Here is a 21,040-nt window from a genome sequence, read left to right as displayed (position 1 = left end):
AAAGTTTTCTCAAGCAAACACATGCATACAAAGAGAGGAGAGGGGCTGCTATAAATAGGAAAAGGGAAGATCACAACTTTCCAAATAAACAGTTTCCTCTTTTACTGTGTAATTGAATAACTGCCTTATTTAGTGTGATTCACCACTTTCCTATTTAGGCTAGGCTTTGATTAGCAATTAAATGACAAATTAAATTGAAAATAATAATTGGGAAAAGGCATTGATGTGGCCGGCCATGGTGTAAATGGGCCTCACATGATTTTTGCAGTTTCCTCAATTTTATTTCTATTTCTCCAAAAATGCCATTTTTCCAATTCTAATCATTTAAATGCCAAAACCAATTATTTAATAACTAAAATAGATTATTAAATAATATTGCCATTTAAAATTAATTATTAATTCAGACATGCAAAGTCTCATAATTAATAATTAAACCTAGAAACCCTCTTATTTACAATTTCATCCCTAAACTGTGAGAATTCACAAATTAGACATAGTCTAACTTTTAGAATTATAATTGATTAATCATAAATCAATTATAGAGTCCTACAAACAGTATAATCTCAACTAGAATGGGGACCATGGATCTATATTCTGAGCTTCCAATAAGTTGAACCGATTTACCAAGTAAATCCCTAACTTATTAATTCCTCGTTGAATCCACTCTTAGAACTTGGAATTGCACTCTCAGACTTATATAGAGCATATCATATGTTTCACGATATCAATATGCTATCTCATTTAACCATTGTTATAATCTTAATGTGATTTAGAGATCCTCTATATAGATGATTTACATCGAGACGGGACTAATTTACCGTTTACACCCCTCAATGTATTTTGCCCATTTGAACACTTAGTTACTTGTAAATGATATTTTTGTGATCTAATATATAGTCACTGAAACAAGAGCTCATCCATTTACTTCTATTTAACTAAGCTCAAAAGGAATCATCACTTTACTTCTATACACCAGTAGAAGCTATAGATTTCCATATTTATGTTTAGCACTCCCTATTCAGTTATGCTATCATGTTCCCAAAATATATGTATTATCCTGACTCAAAGCAGGCTTTAACTAATAAATCAAAGAACAAGAATAGCACTCCTGAGATTGAGCCTAAGCATATCAGGATTTAGATTCTCTTAATCTAAGATCAACTTCTGACATTGACTTGGAAAGATACAACGGTAAGTTTACAATATCTTTAACCAAGTTCAATATCGGTCCAGTCCAATGCATACTCCATGCATTCGAAACCAGTATACTTTGCCAATGTTCTGGAAAGAACATAACACTTACTCCAAGTGTAAGTATACTTCATCGCTGATTATCACATCAGTGTAAATCCAAAATACTGATGAACAGGGACCAAATCTTTTGAATCATATAATCACAATCACATTCCACTTTATTGACGATACTGTAATTGTGAATAACTATATGTTCTGGATTTAACTGATTTTGTGCATATATCAAGTATATGTATTAAACCATAAACATGTAACATACATGTAAACATACTTCACTTCTAAATTGATAACTAATCAGATTGTAATGAGTTTTATATAGGGCATAAAACCCAACAAAAAGTTGTAAGAATCATCTTCTTTGAGAAACTTTAGCGAGTGAATCAAAGAAACTAGTAACATGAACATGAGTTCATGATAACTCAATATTTAGGTCGATCTACTATTGATCATCGTTATGATATAAATTAGGTATTTATAATAAACAACATGTTCATAAAGACAACTTTATTCATATCGGTCCTTGTCATATATAATCTCTATTATATGCCACACCTTTTCACTTAGATGTCTTAATACATTAGTAATCCAAACCAAGATCACTTACACTGTAGAACGGGCATCAGCGAACCCTACTAGCAACCATTGATTAAATATTTAATATATTCAATATGTTGCTGATTGTTTTATTCATAGCTAAGTGGTCTTAGTTCTCTGTACAGCTACAAGACACAACCTCATATATGAATAATTTTTTTCCAATATTTGATATAAATTATTCAAATAATGAATATTAATAACTTATTCATACATAAATCAAATGTTTAACTCTTTATTTAATAACCAGAAAACGTCTTTACAGGCTTTTTAGTGCATAAACACTAACACAACCACCATGTGTACTTATTTTCTCTAGTCCATATAAATCAAAATGTATGTATTCTATGATATGTTTTGATTTATGGGTGCCAGTGTTAAATTTCAATCAGTGGTACTTTCCTAAAATACAATGTTCACAAAAATTTACTTTAGATACCATATCTTTACTAAGTAGTTTCTGGCTCTTGATTATTTGCAACCCTTTTTCACTAATGTGGCCTAGTCTTCTATGCTACAAAGTTATTTTATCATCTTCAGGTGGTGGAACTATGTTTTTGCAGCTTACTTTAGGTTCCCCACATAGGTAACACAGTCCATCTTCCTTTATTCCTTTCATGATCACCATGGATCCCTTGCATAGTTTTATTTGTCCATCTTTGATTTTGCTTTCAATTGGCAAGTTATCAAGCACACTTAGGAAATTAAATTTCTAGATAGATTAGGTACATACCTACATACCTTACACCTCTTAGGAATCTGATCACCCCATCAAACATCTTGAAGCTCACAATTCTTATGCCTTCTATTTCACATGTTTGATTGTTTCCCAATATGACTTTTCCTCCTCTAACATCCCTATAACTAGACAGTAGACTATTGTTGTTAGTCATATAGAACGTACAACTAGATTCTAAAATCCATTCATTCCTTAGGGTAGTTAAAGCCATATAGACCTCCCCACTATCATAACCATCACTCTAGTTTACTTCTTGATGATCTTTATGCTTGTAACTGTCTAATTTCTGTGAATTTTTGTCTTGCCCATCTAATTTGTATTTGTTACTTTTCTTCCCAAATAGTAGTCTCTTTTAAGATTTCAAGTTTTTCCACAATGGTAGCAACCATTTGGATCTTTTAGACTTCTTGTCTGAAACTTTGGTTTCCCTGAGCAGTGATCCTTGCTAGAGCTTCTACTTGAGCTTCTTCCCTTTTTATGCCATGGTTTTTTATGATTTGGTCTGCTCTACTAAGGTTGAGTTCACCATGAGATCCATTGTGTTTTTCCATCTTCATTTCCAAGTCCTTTGACTTCAAGGCAAAGATAACTTCCTCCAAAGTGATCTCTGTTCTACCATACTTTATAGCATTCTTAACTTCTCTATATGATTCACGTAGGGAGTTAAGGATTATAATTACTTGGTTCTCATCACTAAGGACTTCATTTTCTCCTGAGTTAGCCAACTCAATATGCAATATCAAGAACTCATCTAAATTCTATTCAAGGGTTTAGAATGTAACATTTTAAATCCAAAGATTCTTTCCTTCAAATAGATCTTGTTGGTCAAGGATTTCTTTTGAAATTATTCTTCTAACTTCTTCCAGATTTTAGCAGGTGTTTCTTCCTTGTCAACTTGTTTGATAATAGCATCAAACAGATTGAATATGATTATTCCAGTTGCTGCTTCAAGAAACTCTTCCTTCTGAACTTCGGCAGTTCCATTAGGCCATTCATTTGGATCATCTAGCACTCTAAGCAGCTTCTGTTGTGCTAGTAATGACCTGATCTTCAGATCCATCAAACCTGTCAACATCCACTTTTATATTGCTCATGTAATTTAATTCACAAAAGATAACAAATTTCTTTTAAGAGAATTCTCAGTTTGTTTATTCAAACTGTTCTAGATGAAGACCTCTTTTTTGAGGATTAGCTTCCTTTAATTTTGATCTCCTTCTCTTGAGTTATTCTTTCTTTCAAAAACCACAACTCTAATGCCACTACAGGAAATTTCACAAATCTCCCTACACAACTCACACACATATATTAGTGCACAAGGTCAATTTTGACCTTTCTTTTTGTCTCAATTAATGAACACAAAATGGACATGTATCACTTTAATATTTTTAGTTTGATTTTATTTTATAAAATTACCAATATGTCTTGTTTGAACAAGCTTCAAAGAACAAAACAATTAGGCCAAAAGTTTCAAGAAAAATGAGGGACCATCAGCTCTGTTCTAGCTCTGTTCTTGAGCTCGATGAGAAAAAGCATGCAGCAAAAATGGACAATAAATAAAGTAAAAGATGTGAGGTAAGAGAGAAACAAACATAGAGAGATTTTACAAGGTTCACCACAAAATTTGGGACTACGTTCTTGGTGAGCTACCTCAGAGAAGCTCAGTTCACAATCCATGATCAAGATCAACAATTACACCATGATTTCAAAGCTCTAAGATGCATTCATCATTTGGTAGCTAATTTTCACCATTACAAGTATGTTTTTTCTCTCCCTCACTTTTATTTTCCCTCTGGATTGAATCAATCCTCTTACTCTTCTCTCCCTAACTCTCTTCTTTTCTTTTCTTGAACACGAGAGCAACCCTCACTAGGTCTGTTCCTCCTGAATCTACCACTTTCTTGGTTAGAGGAGTTGTAATGAAGCTGTAAGTCTTCTGGTTTTTGACTCCTTTCTATTCATAGTGTTTGTGTTGTAGAGTAAGTTAGTGAGGAGTAACTAACGAAGTCTTGGATCTTGGATTGTTAACACTTAGGTTAGTTAGGCTCTAACTGTATTTTAACTAACTGTTTTATGCGTTCGTTGTGACAGGTCAGCTTATATGGGAAATTAATTTCTACACAATCAAACTACATAATTCTTTCTTAATTATGTTCAAAAATCAGCTGTAAAATATACTGAACATCACTCATACATGACTACACTGTCTTTGTTTTACCATTTACTTCATTTATGTCACGATTAAGAAGGTTCACGTTAAGCATAGTCAAAGATATAAATCGACAACACATACTAATTATAAACTTTTATTCTATAATTAATCATAAAAGCTTATCACAAAAACATTTAATAATAATACACTCAAACTTTAAATAGTTAATGAAACACAATTGATTTATTGGTACAATTAAATTTGAAACAAAAAATTGCATTTCCACTAATTTCTTTGTTACTTATATATATATGTCATTTTCATGTTATGTTGTGAAATTTTTCAGAAGATATTAACATATAAATGAAACAATTCAGAAAAAAAAAGGTTGATTAACATAATTTATTTTATCTATTCAGTTCAGATACAACATTGACAAATTACAATGAAACTTGGCAATAATTTACATGTGTGGCTTAATAATCGCAACTACAAATTTCTTTTTAGTGATCATTTTTTTTTGCGAAAAAGAAAAGTAATCTCAATCACAAATCACAATACAAATGTGAATTTCAAGAATATCACCAAACACAAAACTACATTTTAGTAAAAATACTAAAATAAGAACATAATAAAAACCCAAGACAGAAGATCATCTACCAATGTAAATTAAAAACAATAATTTTGTTGATATTGTGACAAATTTATCTGTTCAAACATCTTGGAAAAATATCAGCTTACATTATCAAAACGAGAAAAAAAATAAACAAATAGAGATAAAGATAACAATCTTCTCTAAGTGCAGTTAGGGAATTCCACACTACAACAATTACCGTTTTTAGGGGCGGAGGGGTCCGCTGGTAATAATTAAAAAATCCGCCGGTAATAAGTATTAGCGGCGGGGTCCCCCGGTATTGCTCCGCCGGTAATACCCCGTCGCTATTAATGATTAATACCGGCGGACTGACACGTCCGCCGGTATTAATTATTAATACCGGCGGACAATTAGCGGCGGGGTCCGCCGGTATTGGGTTTCCACTGACATTTAATATTTACATTAATACCGGCGGACCCCCGCCGGTAATAATGTTTTTTTTAAAAAAAAAATAAATTAATATTAATAGGAAATAACGTTTTTTTTTATATTTTATTAATTAATTTTCTTTTTAAATTTATATTATTAATAAATACTAAAATAAAAACTAACAAATCCACACATAATTATCATTCATACATTATTTAAAACTTAAAAATTAATTATTATCATCCATACATTATTTAAAACTTAAAGAAATCCAAACATAATTAAAAACTTAAATAAATCCATACATAATTAAAATTAAGATAAACTAATTATTATTGTCTTGATCAAACAAATCATCTTCGAAATTTGAGCCAGTAACGTTTAAGTTAATATCAGGATTTGGTGCATTGTCCTGAGCTTGCGATACTGGCGGTGATGGGTAATATGGTTGTTGGGAAGATAAAAGCTCCACAAATGGCCGAGTCTGTCGTTGTTGTGGTAAATTCGGAGATTGTTGCTGTTGCGAAATATTTGGAGATTGTTGTGGCGAGAAGTTCGGGGATTGTTGCTGAAACTGACCCGGGAAAAAGTATGGATTTTGTGAACCGAAAAATTGACCCGGAGAAGTTTGCTGCATTGGACCCCCGAAAAACATCGGCTGCTGAGATGAACTCCCAAATTGGCCCAACATCGGCTGTTGGGACTGTGATCCTCCAAAAAAATCAGAGTAAAAAAATGGAGGAGACTGGGAGGAGCGTCCAAACATGTTTGGAATAAGAGGAGATTGGGAGGCACTTCCTTGCACATTAGGAGATTGCTGAGTCTGCTGTAAAGGTTGTTGCGGCCTTGGACATGTTGCACTACCCTGAGGTTGGGTAGGTAAATATTGTTGGAGGAATCTGTCAAATCGCGGGTCATACAGATCAGAAGTGTCCTGTCCCGGTGGAAAGCGTTCACGCAATCTCTGAAACATCTCAGCCATAATACCAACATCTTGAGAAATAGTAGACCCTGCTTGAGATTGAGTTTGACTTTGGCTCGAAGAGCTAGATGATGTTGTTGATCTTTTCCCCTTCTTTGCTATGTTGTAACCGACTCCTCGAATGTAGTCACTCCTGTCACCCATGACCTTGCCCATCACCTTGAATTGGATGTCAGACGGCACCTCCGAAGTTCCAGAATCACTGCCAGATTGGCTTTGAAGCCTACTTCTCGCCATCTCTTCTTCCATTTCACGAGTGAGTTCCTCCTGAACATAAATAAAAATTGTTAAATAGTCAATTATATAATAATTTATTAGAAAATAAATGAAATATTAGTGTAACTCACAAATTTCTCTTTAGCAGCATCATTGACCCAAGTTTTATCTTTCCTCAGATGGCTGTCTCTCCAAGTTGGTATAACATATTTTTCAGGCTCCTTCTGTAATGTTATCAGTGTTAGATTCTATAAAAATTATTATTTCAATAAATGAAATATTTGAAGTCTACTTACAAATTCATGACGCTGAGCTGCCATTGATTTTGTGCCTTGAGTTGAGGGATACTTCATTTGTTTTCTATTTTGCTTGTTTTGATTGGAACGCGCTATAAATTTTGGGCTCAAAAACAAATCAATAATCTCTTTCCAATGCTCTCTTGTTACATAGTGCTCAGGAGGAGCATTGAGTGCCGCCTCAAGATTATCTGGGTTCCCCTCATAATATTTTTGGAAGAAAGTATGCCTAATGTTTTTTCTTTCTGAGTATCTTTTGCCCATCTCATGGTAAAGAGTCCTCATCACTTTTTCGGGTTCAGCATGACCATCGATATCATAAAAATACTACATTTGAAGAATTAAATTATTACTTAGTTTAATTATACATGAATAAAATTTATTATGTCCATCAATTTATTACCTTCATTCTCTGCACAACTTGGTCCTTGTGATGTTGAGGTACATCACAGAAGTCCAAGTAGTTCCCCGGCAATAATGTGCTAACTTCAAAACCCACTTGCCGGATGAAAGCTTGGTTCTCCCCGCCAACTACTTTTCCTGTTGCAGGATCAAGTATAAGCGGCAATGGCCCCTCATTCGCACGTCTGCGAGCCTCTAGTGGTATATTAGTAGCACGACCACGACCTTTTCTTTTGGGCGGTGGTGCTGCCTCGCAGGCTGAGGGTACTCTACTAGGATCAGGTGGATCTAAACCTCCACCGTCTCCCCCGTGCGAAGAAGCTACATCGGCTGACATTATGACTCTTCAATAGCAAAGTTGTATGACTAAATTAGTTTAAATATAGATTACCAAAAATAGTTATAGTTTGAAATACAATTAACATCATCAAATTCATCACTTATAATATTATTACAAACAAATTAATAACATATGTAAACTAATAGTCACTATCACACTCATCATTTTCAGAAACAATATCGTCTTCACATCGATCAATTAGCAACTCGTCACCTTCGTCATCTATTACGTTATCAGCGTCACCATCCACATCATTTTCATCAGCCTGATTTAGATTCAAATTTTGTGCAGTGTCAATTATTGTCGCCACTTCAGAAGGTTGCAAAATTAACTCTCCTAGATCCACAGTCAACTGAAAATTTGATGAGCTTAAATCATGTACAACATCTTCATCATCTTCATCCTGCTCAATGTCCCAAATTTGCCGGTGGTTTACATTCTCGACTATTTTCCAATGTCTACCTCTAAGCAAATCATCGAGGTAAAATACTTGCTTAGCTTGGGTAGCAAGTATAAATGGATCATCTTTGTACCATTCACCACTAACATTGATACTAATGATGTTATTCTCAATGATTGTTTTCTTCCTCTGTGGATTGGTATTGAACCATTTACACCGAAATAATGTCACTGAATACACACCACAAAAAGTGAACATCATCACATCTTCTAAGGTTCCATAATAATTGAATCCTACATTTCGCCACGGAGACACCGCTATTCTGAGTAGTACGCTTCTTATCACGTTCAGCTACCATGTAACGAACACCATTCACTAAAACCCCTTCATAATATGTTACTAAGTGATCTGACCCACATGCTAAAGCTAGCAACTCTTCACCATTCTCCAATGATCCAAGCTTGTGTAAATCATATATCTAAATGAACAAAATTATCTTAGAATGACTCATAATTAATCATGATAATTTTCAAATCATAATTGAATCACTCATATCACCTTCTTATGAAACCATCGTTGGAAATTTTTTTTGTGTAAAATGTTATGATCTCCATCTGGGTACTGAAGTTTTATCTCTTCTAAGTGTTCACTGTAAGTCATATAACATCACTATGTTAAATGTTAAATAACACTATGTAGAATAAGACCAAATATAGATTGATAAAGGAAAAAACTTACTCTAAATATGGTCTGATTTCAGGTGAATTGTCAAAGATGAACCACTCAGCCTTTTCACGAGTCTTTCTGTCTAGAGGCATGATATTTGATCTTGTTAAGGGACGACATTGTGATTGGAAGACGGTAAGAATTCTAGGAATCACTTCATCTTCGTTGCGATCAAGTCGGTTAAATTTGGTTTCTACCCCCTTAAAATACATAGAGCAGAATGTCAATGCCTCATCTGCAACATAGCTTTCAGCTATTGACCCTTCAGGACGAGCTTTATTTCCAACATAATTCTTCAATTTTTTCATGTACCTCTCAAAAGGGTACATCCATCTCATAAACACAGGTCCACCCAAAATTGCTTCTTCAGGCAAATGTAAGACCAAATGAATCATGATATCAAAAAAAGCTGGAGGAAAAATCAACTCCAACTTACACAATATCAAAATAAGGTCTTTTTGTGCTTCCTCCATATCTTTAAAGTTTATGGTTCTTGAACATACTTGCCTGAAAAAGTTGCATAATTCAGCAATAGTTGTCGATACATCTTTAGGGAGAAACTTACGAACACCAATTGCCAATAATCTTTGTATAATTACATGACAATCGTGAGACTTCAATCCAAGAACATTTGATAAATCATTGTTCACTTTCTTCTTCAAATTTGAGCAAAATCCATCGGGAAACTTCACATCCTTGATAAATTGACAAAATTTCAATTTTTCATCAGCTTTGAGGACGTAAGGGGCGTGTGGCTTCATTAACTTGCCATTATCATCTTCATAAATCCACATCCGTTCCCTTATTCCTAATTTCTTCAAATCATGTCTTGCGTTAGTTGTGTCCTTTGATTTCTCGTTGTCCAAGATTGTGCCCAACAGACTGTCACACACATTCTTCTCAACATGCATCACATCAATATTGTGTTTCAAAGTATTTGACCACCAATACTCAAGCTCATAAAAGATACTTTTTTTCCTCCAATTTTGATCTTCTGCAACTCGTCTGCGTTTTACACCACCAAATTGGTCATGTTTTCCAGGAACTTGTGGCACAAGTTTGTTTACTTGTTCGAGAATTTCCTCACAAGTAAAACGTCTTGGTGGATGTCTTCTTTCAATTTCTCCATCAAAGTTGGTGTCCCTTCTAAATCGATGGTTACTGGGCAAGAATCTTCTGTGACCTACATATGATGTCTTACCAATCACTCGTATCGAAGAAGTGTCTTCGTTACACGTTGGACAAGCCTTGTATCCTTGACCACTCCATCCAGACAAACTACTTCGAGCAGGAAAATCATTAATAGTCCATAAAAGGGCTGCACGCAACTTGAACACAGTGTTTGTCCTACAATCTCTCGTATCAACTCCATCAACCCACAACTCTTTCAGCTCATCCACCAATGGTCTTAGAAAAACATCCATGTCTTTTCCTGGTGATTTTGGTCCAGGAATTAGTAGGGCCAACATGAAATTATTGTCTTTCATGCACATCCAAGGTGGAAGATTATAGTTTGCTAACACGACAGGCCACATACTATATGCTAGGCTCATGTTGCCAAATGGATTAAAGCCATCAGCAGCTAAACCTAAGCGAATATTTCTAGGTTCACTGGCAAAATCAGGATGTTTAGCATCAAAGTCCTTCCAAGCAATCCCATCAACCGGGTGACGCATCACTCGTTCATCCTTCGATTTTCCAGTATGATGCCATACCATGTGTTTTGCAGTATGTCTTGAACCATATAATCTTTTCAACCGAGGTGTCAATGGAAAATAGCGCAACACCTTACGTGGCACCCTTTTTCCATTAGCTTTTGTTGAAGTAATCCATCGACTAGTTCCACAAATTGGACAAGCATCTTTAGTGGCATGCTCTTTATAAAACAAGCAACAATCATGCTCGCACACATGAATAGACTCATAGCCTAAACCTAATTTTTTTAGTCTCTTTTTAGCCTCATAGTATGTCGATGGAATTTTATTTCCTTTCGGAAAAGCAAGATTCAATAATTTTAATAATTCATCAAATACGCCGATAGGAATTTTTCCACGAACTTTCAAATGCAATAACTTTGCTAGAAAGTTAAGTGAAGAAATCCAATGGCATCCAGGATACAATTCAGCTTCAATCTCTTCAAATAACTCGTCGTAATATTGAAAAGAATCAGAATTGCGTTGAACATCTTCAGTTGTTGGTCGAATGAAATCTTCAACAATGGGAATCATCTCGTCATCTTCATCATCTAAAATATGCTCAACAGCTTCCGTCCGTGCAACAACTTCTGTTTCTGACTCCCCGTGGTAAATCCACTTTTGATAACCATTATCAAAACCCCAATCAAATACATGCGCTTCCACAATGTTTAAAGGCTCAAATCGAGTATTTAAGCACTTAACACAAGGACATCTAATTTTCCCATCAGAATTCTTATAATTTGAAGCCATCGCCAAAAATACTTGTAGACAATCCCAATATTCTTTACCGCGTTTTCTCCAAGAAATCCAAGACTTATCAATCGTCATCTAACAGAATTTTAAAGTTTTATGAGTTTACGCAATGTTAATAAACTAATTGAAATCTTATGCTATTTTATGAAATTTTATGAATTCACCACAAATTAATTAAAAGCTTATGCTATTTTAAGAAATTTTATTTGTAATTTGTTTTTATTAGCAAAGGAAAATTAATAAACATTGTAATTTATTTGGTTAAAGTTTATTTATAGTATATTGAAACAAAGTGTACACCAACATTGTTTAAAGTTTTATTTGGTTAAAGACTTTATTTGGTTAAAGTTTTATGAAATATTAGTTATCAATTTTATTTTTTATTTATTATTAAATCATGATATTCATTTACGCATTTTTTAATTATATTTTATTTATTAAAATTAATATTCAATACTATTAAATAAATTCATTTTATTTCTCTAATTTTTTTTTAAATAATTACTTATATAAATATTTAATTTACTTATAAATAAATATATCAATTTAATAATTACATAAATATATTTGCAAATAAATTTAATTATCATATTATTTAAAAAATTAAAAAAAATATAATTAACTTAATATAAATAATTAAATTTAAGTTTGTTAAAAAAAAAAATTTTTTAATAAAAAAGTTTTTTCTAATTATTCTAATGTTTGTTAATTGTTTTATTATATAAATACTAATTATTTTTATAAATAATATTAATTTATTATTTACATAACTTTCTTTAAAAAATTAATTTCTTTTTTATAAATAATCACATATTTAAAAGTAATTACAAAATAATACTAAATTATTAAAATATTAAAAGGCAAAATTTTATATTTTCAATAATTATTATTTTCATAAATTGTATTAATTCTAAAATTATATAAATTTATTAAAAACCTATAAAATTTTACTTGTTAATTAAGAATAATTACACAAATATACTATATACACAAATATTCATATAAGTTTTTTATTTATAATTAAAACATTTAAACTTAATTTATCAATTTTTTAATTAGTAACATTTTACTAAATACAAAACTGAAATTATTATAACCAAACAAATAATTATAACTAAAATCAAAATACATAAACAATTAAACTCAAACAATAATCTATATATTACACATAAACTATTGAACTCAAACAATAACCTATATATTACACATATTTACTAAGACAAATATTATATATACTATATATAAAAATGTATAAAGATATATATACTATATACTATTTATCTACTGTATAATATATAATATATAAAATACACTATATACTAAATACTGTATATATTTATATATATATACAACACATATTTACTAAAACAAATATTATATATACTATATATAAAACTGTATAAAGATATATATACTATATACTATTTATCTACTGTATAATATATAATATATAAAATACACTATATACTGTATATATTTATATATATACAACACATTACAGATTTTTTTTTCTTTTTTCAAAAAAAATTACAGATTTAACAAATCAATACATTTTAAATTTATATACTAACAATATTTTACACATATTAATTAAAATATTTACATATACAATACATTTCAGATTTATAATACTAACTACAAATTTTACAGAAATAAAAGACATACTTTACACAAATGAAACTTTCGGATCTCTTCTCCAAGCAAAAAATTTGAAACCTCTTCCACAATTTCTGAAATTATAACATAAAAATTTACATTAAAAAACAAAACTAAAAAAAAATAAACTGTAAAACATATATTGGTAAATATAAATACCTAAACCACTTCAAACGGAGACGGAGGCGAAGGCGGACACGGAGACGACACTGGCCGCCGGAGGCAGAAACTAAGAGAAAAAAATTAGAGGAGGCCGGTTGGGGGTGTTTGCTTCGATTTTCAGAGAGAAAATGAGAGAAAAAAGAAATTGGGGAAAAAAATTGAAAGGGAAGAAATGGGGGAACCGGGTGTTTGTGTGTTTATATAGGGGAACAATACCGGCGGGGGTCCGCCGCTAATACTGGGCCCCGCCGGTATTAATGCAAAAATTATTAATTTATTACAATTAGCGGCGGATCCCCGCCGGTATTGATCCGCCGCTAATTGTAATTTGAAATAAAGGGCGGGCCTTTTCCCGCATTAATTGTGCATCGTAAATACCGGCGGGGTTTGTCCGCCGCTAATACTGGTACCCCGCCGGTATTACTATTTTTTAATTATATTTTTAATATTTTAAAAAAAATAAATACTAATACCGGCGGACCCCCTAAATCCGCCGGTAATAACCTTATTATTAGGGGCGGACCTTCCCCTCCGGTAATAGGTCCGCCCCTAATTATCAAAATTCTTGTAGTGCCAACTTCTCTCATGTCTTCCTTTTTTGAGGGAAAGAGAGACATACACAAAACAAACAACTATAAGGATCCAAAATAACCTACCAAAAAATACACAAAAAATACTAATAAATTGATACATTAATAAATATAAGTTAAAGCACTATGTAAATTAAAGTTTGGAAGAGCAATGTAAAGGTATAAATTCCTAGTTATCAAAATTCTTATTCCTAGTTATCAAAATCCTTCAGAGAAACCAAAGCTAAAGCAAAGCCTTTATTTTCAATTTTTTTGAGCTTTTCATATTCAATTCTCATAAGGAAATGTCCAAAAAAAATTACGCACAAATCTTTCACAATTTGCACTTAGCAAAATATGTACCATAGATTATGATTCATACCACAACAACCTTGCAAATCTGATAATTGAAGAAAAAAAAGAGCCATGTCGTACAATCAAACTAAAGAAAAATCCTAAATAAAAATATTAATAATAAATAAAATACAAAGATAAATTACAAATGCACAAATATATTAATAGATATACCTTACAGTTTGCAGCGAGATAGCCTATCTTCTCGTTGAAACTAGTGTCCGATAAGGAGAGTTTATTATGAGATAGTATTCCTTCCAAACTCCAATCGATAATCATCTAATGAGAGAAAAAACCTTGTAATTACATCAATGAAAACCAACAAACAACCAAAGTCTTTCCCCAAGTACTTTTATTCTTTTTGATGAAAATTCTGAGGAAGAAGTGGTCACCAAAATCTCTCAAAAATGATATTTATAATACTTCTCCTTATTAAGAGTAGCCTTTTTTTTTTTGGGAGTTATTAGGGGTATCATTTGTTACATATAGTAACTTTTGTTAGGGGTCACAAAATTATTTTTTTAAAAGAAAGAAATAAAAAAAATATAAAATGAATTAATTAATTATTGGTGTAAAACAATAGAATGACACGTAATGAAACAAAATATTTGTACGTTTTTCGTAATTTTATCCAAGCATTATCCTATATATATTGTAGTAATAATAGAGAACGCAAACAAACAACAAACAAAGTAATATATTTATTCTCATGCATTTGTCCTTGCACTTGTTCTTTTCTTCATGAAAGAACCAATAGTGAATTTGGCCATGGTATTCTACGAATCACTTCCATCTCTTGAATTTTCCAAACCCACCATGCTTCCAGTGCTTCCCGAATTTACCATGCTTGAACTTGCCGTGATGGTAGCCACCATGGTAACCCATGTGCCCATGTGAAAGGTGGTGAGCCCCGTAAGCAGCGGCTGCAGCTGTTAGACCGCCAGCTACCATGGGCCCCATTCCCATACCATGTCCACCATGGTGGTGCCCTGTGGTATTAATAAGAAGAATTTGTCAAACTAACAAAATATAATTATGAATTTAATTAACACACTAAGAAATTCTCACTAAGTCTAAATTAAGGCGCATAAATAAACATGAGGAAGATCAAATTAATCTCCTAATAAGTACTTTTCTTTGAAAAATTAGTTTGTTGATAAAAAAATTATAAAGTTTATTTTTTCCATGAGTGACAAATAAGATTACCATAATTTTCCAAGAATACTACAGAATTTTAAAGAAGAAATATTTATACAAATGAAAGAATTAGTAAGCAGAAACCTGCTGTAGGATGTGGGTATGGAGCAGGAGCAGGAGGAGGATAAGTAGAAGGAGGGTATCCACTAGGAGGAGGATAGGGTGGTGGGTATGCAGCATGAGGCGGTAGAGGAGTGTATCCGAGAGATGGGTAGCCAGGAGGAGGAGGGTAGGCTTGATGAGACGGTGGCGATGGATATGCAGGTGTTGGTGCCAGTGGGTAAGATCCAGAGTGCAATTGTTGGGAATAGTATGCACCACCAAGATGAGAGAAGAGACCTCTGTCTCTTTCATTGGAATTGTTATAGCTATTTTTTCCCATTAAATTATGTTTATTGATGATAGATTAATCAAACTATTCAACCACAGACCAAAACTTACAAAATGATAATGAAAAGGTTGAAACCAAAGTCGAAATGATGATTAACAATTGAAACGGTTATTGGATTTGGTCGGGACGTGGATGTGATTAGATTAGGCTTTCATTCTACACAGAGAGTTTTATGTTATTTTATATAATTTGTTTTTAAAGTATTTTTTTTTTGTAATTTCTCTTCTCTTCTATTTATTACTATTTGAATGTTTTTGAATATTTTATTATGATACTCATATTTTTTCCCAATTAATTTCTATCACGGTATTATTATATTCTAGCTTTCCTATAATAATCTAATAAATAATTATACTATTTTCTTCCCTTTTTTTTCATCCTCTAATACATTTGGCAATATTTTCTTAGCGGCTTATATGCCCTATATGTTTTATAGGATGTTTTGTTAACCATTGCTTGAAAGATTTTTTAGCGTAAATATCTCAAACTAATTTATTGATTATTTTATTAGTTTTCCATAAATAGGGCAAAAAAACTATATTAAAGGTTTTTAAAGTGTTTCCTTATTATGGTCTATGTATATAAGAGGCGCTTAACTATTACTTTTTTATTTATCTATTTTTGTTGACGGTAAGAACTCGTCACTATGTTAAGGCCAAAAACTCATTGTTCATGTGAAAGTAAGTAAACTATTGAGAATGATTAGCTAATAAATTAAAAGTTAATCTTGAATGACAAAATGGAGATGAGTTATTGAATCCAAATATGGTGTTTACAATGTATTTACAATCCCTTCTCTTAAGGAAGGAAGCTCTATTTATTGAGGCACTATTGGCCTTGGTATACATGGTGCTAAAAGAAAAAAATACTCCCAGATTTGTACCTACCAAATCAATGTTATAGGTGGGTAGTGGAGGTAGTAGTGGTCGGGTGTCAGTTCGTACTGACACCTATGGATTTAGTCTCTACTGTCCTTTGTACATCTACTACTTGCTCAGGTTTTGCAGAAGTGTGGAGGCTATTTTAGATGGTTCCCACCATGTGCATTGTACATGGTGTCTCACACCTTGCTCCTTCATGCCTTTTACTCTCGCACAATGTGTCCCGAGATTTGTTACACAGTGATTTGTATTGACCTTACTATAGGGTTTGTGGTGAGAGGTCAATAATGGTTCTCGTATCAAACATTTTTGAAATGGACCCCGGGGGAATCTTGTGGCTGAGAGGGAGGTAGCGAGGGAAAGCCTTACTCGGTGAGTTTGGTGCATGAGGGAGTGCCCTCACGGGCATGGTGGAGGGCAACAATGGGGAGCCCTAGCAAGTGAGATGGAGGGAAGCGAGAGGGTTCCCTCACAGGCGAGAGGGAGGTCAGGGAGGGGGAGCCCTCACAAGTGAATAAGGGTGTCAGTCTTTTATCCCTGTGTTGGTGTGAGCATGGCAGTCTTATCTTTGACATTTCTTGTTTATCTTATTGGCTCTAAACCATTTTTGGTTCATAGTCGTTCGTGGTGTTAATTTCTAATATCAACATTGCCACCTAGTTAAAGAGCACTTCTTTAGAAGTGGTCTTGAGATATATATTCTATTTTGATATCGTCGATGACAAGTAGCTTCACTTCTTAGGGAAAATGTTTTATTGACTTTTGGTGAGTGTAGGGACTTACGAGCATTTTTTGTGTAACACAAGCTCGTACTTTGAGAAATTTATCCCTATAAATAGGACCCCATGGTATTAAAATTTTCAAACACATTTCATCATTTGGCCTAGTAGTAAAATATTAAATCTTCAAGGCTTTCACTAGAGGAGTTGGTGAGTTTGATTCTTGGCAGGGCCATTCTCAAGTGTATTTTCCCTTTCATCTCTCTTTTTTTGTTTTTATTTTTTATGTAGACTTACGAGTATATCAACACAATCCTGTATTCTTGCTCTTAAAATGCTTTACTAGGATGGATCCACAATGAGATGAGGAAGAAGTAGTCATTGTAGCTGACTCAATCATTTTGGAAGTGACTAAGGCAGAGCTTGTTCGTATTATGGACATGTATGGCCTAGGGAGGGGGATTAAATGTCATTTCCCTACGAATGATCAATGTCCTTCTTCTGGATTTGTGGCCTACAACCTTCATATCATGAAGTACCGTAGTGTCCCTCCTTTGAATCCTTATTTTGTTGAAGTCTTAAACTACTCTGAACTTTTCCCGTTCTAGTCGGATCCTAATGGTTGGATGATCCTGAGCTATCTATACATCCTATTCCACCAAACACACAGTCACCCCCAATTCCAGCTGAAGTTCACTTCATGTTCAATGTGGTGTTGGTTCCTAGGAGCATAGGCTTTTATTACCTCAACATTTTGGTGTCACACCATAGCTTCGTTATGCTTACCGCTTGTAACTTTGGGAAATGGAAGATAAAGTTCTTAGTTGTGAAGGGAGTGGGCAACATTTTTGGTGAGTTTCCTCTCATAAACATGCTCTTAATACACCCTTGATATTTTTTTCATTATGTATATATATATATACTACTTCCGTTCACAACTTCACTTCTTCAGATCATTTTCCAATCCAACGGCTCTCCGATAGAGAGATCTAACCATGTTGACGAAAAAACTTTCCTTGGTGACATGAACAACAATGTTTGACATGTGACAAGAAGGATGAGGAGTTGAGTAGATCCAAGTCACATCAGTCCACTTAGGAGGGGACTCTAGCCCTCCACCTAGGTTGATTTTGGAAGCTTTGACATGGAAGTTGGGACTTCAATAACATGAATCCAACTCAATACCATTGAGTATTTTGTACCATGAAGACATGGACCAATGAAATCCAAGCACTGAGGGTGGAAATTACATGAGCTTGCACCCCAGAAGCCAACCTCGACACCTAGTGTTTCACCTAGCGCCTAGGTTGGCATTCCTAGCTAGGGTTTCAGTTTTAGGGACTGTCTTAGTGCAAATGGGTCAACTTTTGTATTGGTACATCAACTAGACATACCATAGAAATATTTGAGGCATTAGAATTAGATTTGGAGCAAGTTCATTTTTGAGAACCTGGCACCCAGTGTACGTTGCCCAGGCACCCAGTGCCCAAGTTGACAATTTGCCAATTTGGGTGTCTTCCAAGTATCAAATCGACGATCCAAATTTTGCATCTTCTTTGTTTTCATAAAAAAGGGGAAACATGTACTTTTGAGGAAGAAACAACACTTCCTGGGTGCCAAAAGCAAGGCCCAATGCCCAGGTTGAGATTTTGTTAACATGGGACCAATTCTGATGATGTGTTCTAAGAAATCTTCCATCTGTCTTCTCCGTTTTCAGCAAAGATTAAGATTCAACTATTTGTGAGGACCAAAGAGAACTTTTGAAGGGCCAAAAGGGGGACCCAACACCCAAATTGACACCTGGCACTAGGCCCACTCCCAAGGTTGACACCTAGCACTAGGCCCAACGCCTAGGTTGACATATTGTCAACGTGGGCTATTTGCAATCAATTTCTCAAAAAAAGTATTTCAGGAATTTTTTTCGTCATCAAAGATAATGTAGATTCAAGAAAACTTAAGAAGAAAACCACGAACCCGAGGCCTCGGAAGTAGAGCTCAACACTGAGATTCACCTGGTGCTTAGGCCATCACCCAACTTGACAATCAACCTAGTGCATTGGTTTCAATCACTCAAATGCCAAATTTGATTCAACCATTGAATTTGGAATGGTTAAAACCTGGGTAGGAGACTTTGTCCTCAAGTTCAAGAACTTTGGAAGTATCAAAATGACATCACAGGAGCTTGGAAGTGAGTGCCCAACGCCCAAGTTGACAAATAACCTGGTGCACTAGGTTCTGCTTATTCGATTTTGATTTTGTTTCAACCATCCATCTAGTTTTTCACAATAACTAAGATCCATGAAGTCAGAGAAGTCAAATTTGCAACTTCACATTTATCATTTCCAACATGGGAAACTCACTTGGAAATGAAGAGTTTTGAGTCTGTCATTTTTATAAAACAACATCACCGAGAACGGGTGACCGACTTTGCCAAAACACCAAAATAGATTAAGTGATTTGAAATATCACTTAGGTATCTTAAAGTACATCCCTTGGACACTTTTTCACTTACCCAACGTCCACGTTGACGTCATATGTAAACCTTGGCGCTTGGTTGTGAACTACCTTCAGTAAAACGGCCATAACTCACTCAATATTGATCTGATTGGCGTGATTCAACTTGCGTTTCGAAGATATTTCAATGATATATCAAGTGATTTATCACATATGAATCATAATTCTGAATTTATTGCCCTCAAATTTTACCCCCAAGAGAGTTATGAAAATAAGATTTGGATTACCCACGGCGGGACTCGCTATGCTCCAAAAAATGGCTATCACCTTCAAAAGTTGATTTTCACTGTTAGATCATCATCTACGGTGAAAAATGTCTAATTTTATTTTTCTCTTATTTTTGTGGCCCTCCTTCACCTATAAAAGGAGAGCTCCCTTAGCTCGTTCTTCACATTTTGAATATTACCCACAAGGTAAGAGCTTCTCTCTCTAGTTTCTGTCTCAAGAAATTGGAGCTTTAACACTTAGCCTATTTCTGTAATACCATCTCGTGAGAAATAAAAACTCAAAGTAGACATATTTCAATTATTGTTGCGATACAAGGAGTGAACTACTATAAATTTATTCTGTCTCTCTTATAATCACTTACATTATCGCAAATCTAGTGAGTGGGTGTGGCTTAAAAGTCTAGTCCAGATTTTTAAGTCAATATTTCGGTGTTTTAATTGAGAGCGACAACTAGAGAAAGTTACTAATAAGATGGTTTCAACAAACTCTACAAGTGTTGGCAAAAGAATTCCAACATCTTACCAAACAACTGGGGGCTCGCCAATTGATGAAGTTGGAACTGGAGCTACTCTTGTGACCTAGGTGCCAAGAGCAGGCCTCAAAACTGGCTCCACAACTCATCCTCCAAGGCCACCTAACACTCCTAGAATTGGCACCAATGACTAAATCCCACCTAGGAGCTTTATGTGGAGAATGATGACCCTGAGGAGGCCAATCCTTGGGTCCCCAGCTTAGCCAAACTATGGCTGACTTACAGCAACAACTGTAAGACTCTCTCCATAATCAATACAATTAGT

At 34.0% G+C, this 21,040-nt stretch overlaps 2 protein-coding genes across 2 annotated transcripts; both read right to left on the bottom strand.

The window, feature by feature from the left end:
• Positions 1–9,130: 9,130 nt before the first annotated feature.
• On the bottom strand, positions 9,131–11,647 carry LOC133031357 (uncharacterized). Its single transcript, XM_061104842.1, has one exon. The coding sequence runs from the start codon at positions 11,645–11,647 to the stop codon at positions 9,131–9,133; it is 2,517 nt and encodes an 838-aa protein (XP_060960825.1).
• Positions 11,648–14,851: 3,204 nt separating this feature from the next.
• Positions 14,852–16,201, bottom strand: LOC115723280 (glycine-rich protein A3-like). The gene is made up of 2 exons (XM_030652722.2): positions 15,595–16,201; positions 14,852–15,302 (listed from the first exon to the last, which is right to left on the bottom strand). The coding sequence occupies exons 1-2, from the start codon at positions 15,890–15,892 to the stop codon at positions 15,097–15,099; spliced, it is 504 nt and encodes a 167-aa protein (XP_030508582.2). The 5' UTR covers positions 15,893–16,201; the 3' UTR covers positions 14,852–15,096.
• Between the last annotated feature and the right edge of the window lie 4,839 nt (positions 16,202–21,040).

This window comes from Cannabis sativa, chromosome 9 (genome assembly GCF_029168945.1).
Source record: "Cannabis sativa cultivar Pink pepper isolate KNU-18-1 chromosome 9, ASM2916894v1, whole genome shotgun sequence".
NCBI lineage: Eukaryota > Viridiplantae > Streptophyta > Magnoliopsida > Rosales > Cannabaceae > Cannabis > Cannabis sativa.
Note: the sequence above shows the minus strand (reverse complement) of the source record. Positions and strands in the feature narration are given on the sequence as shown.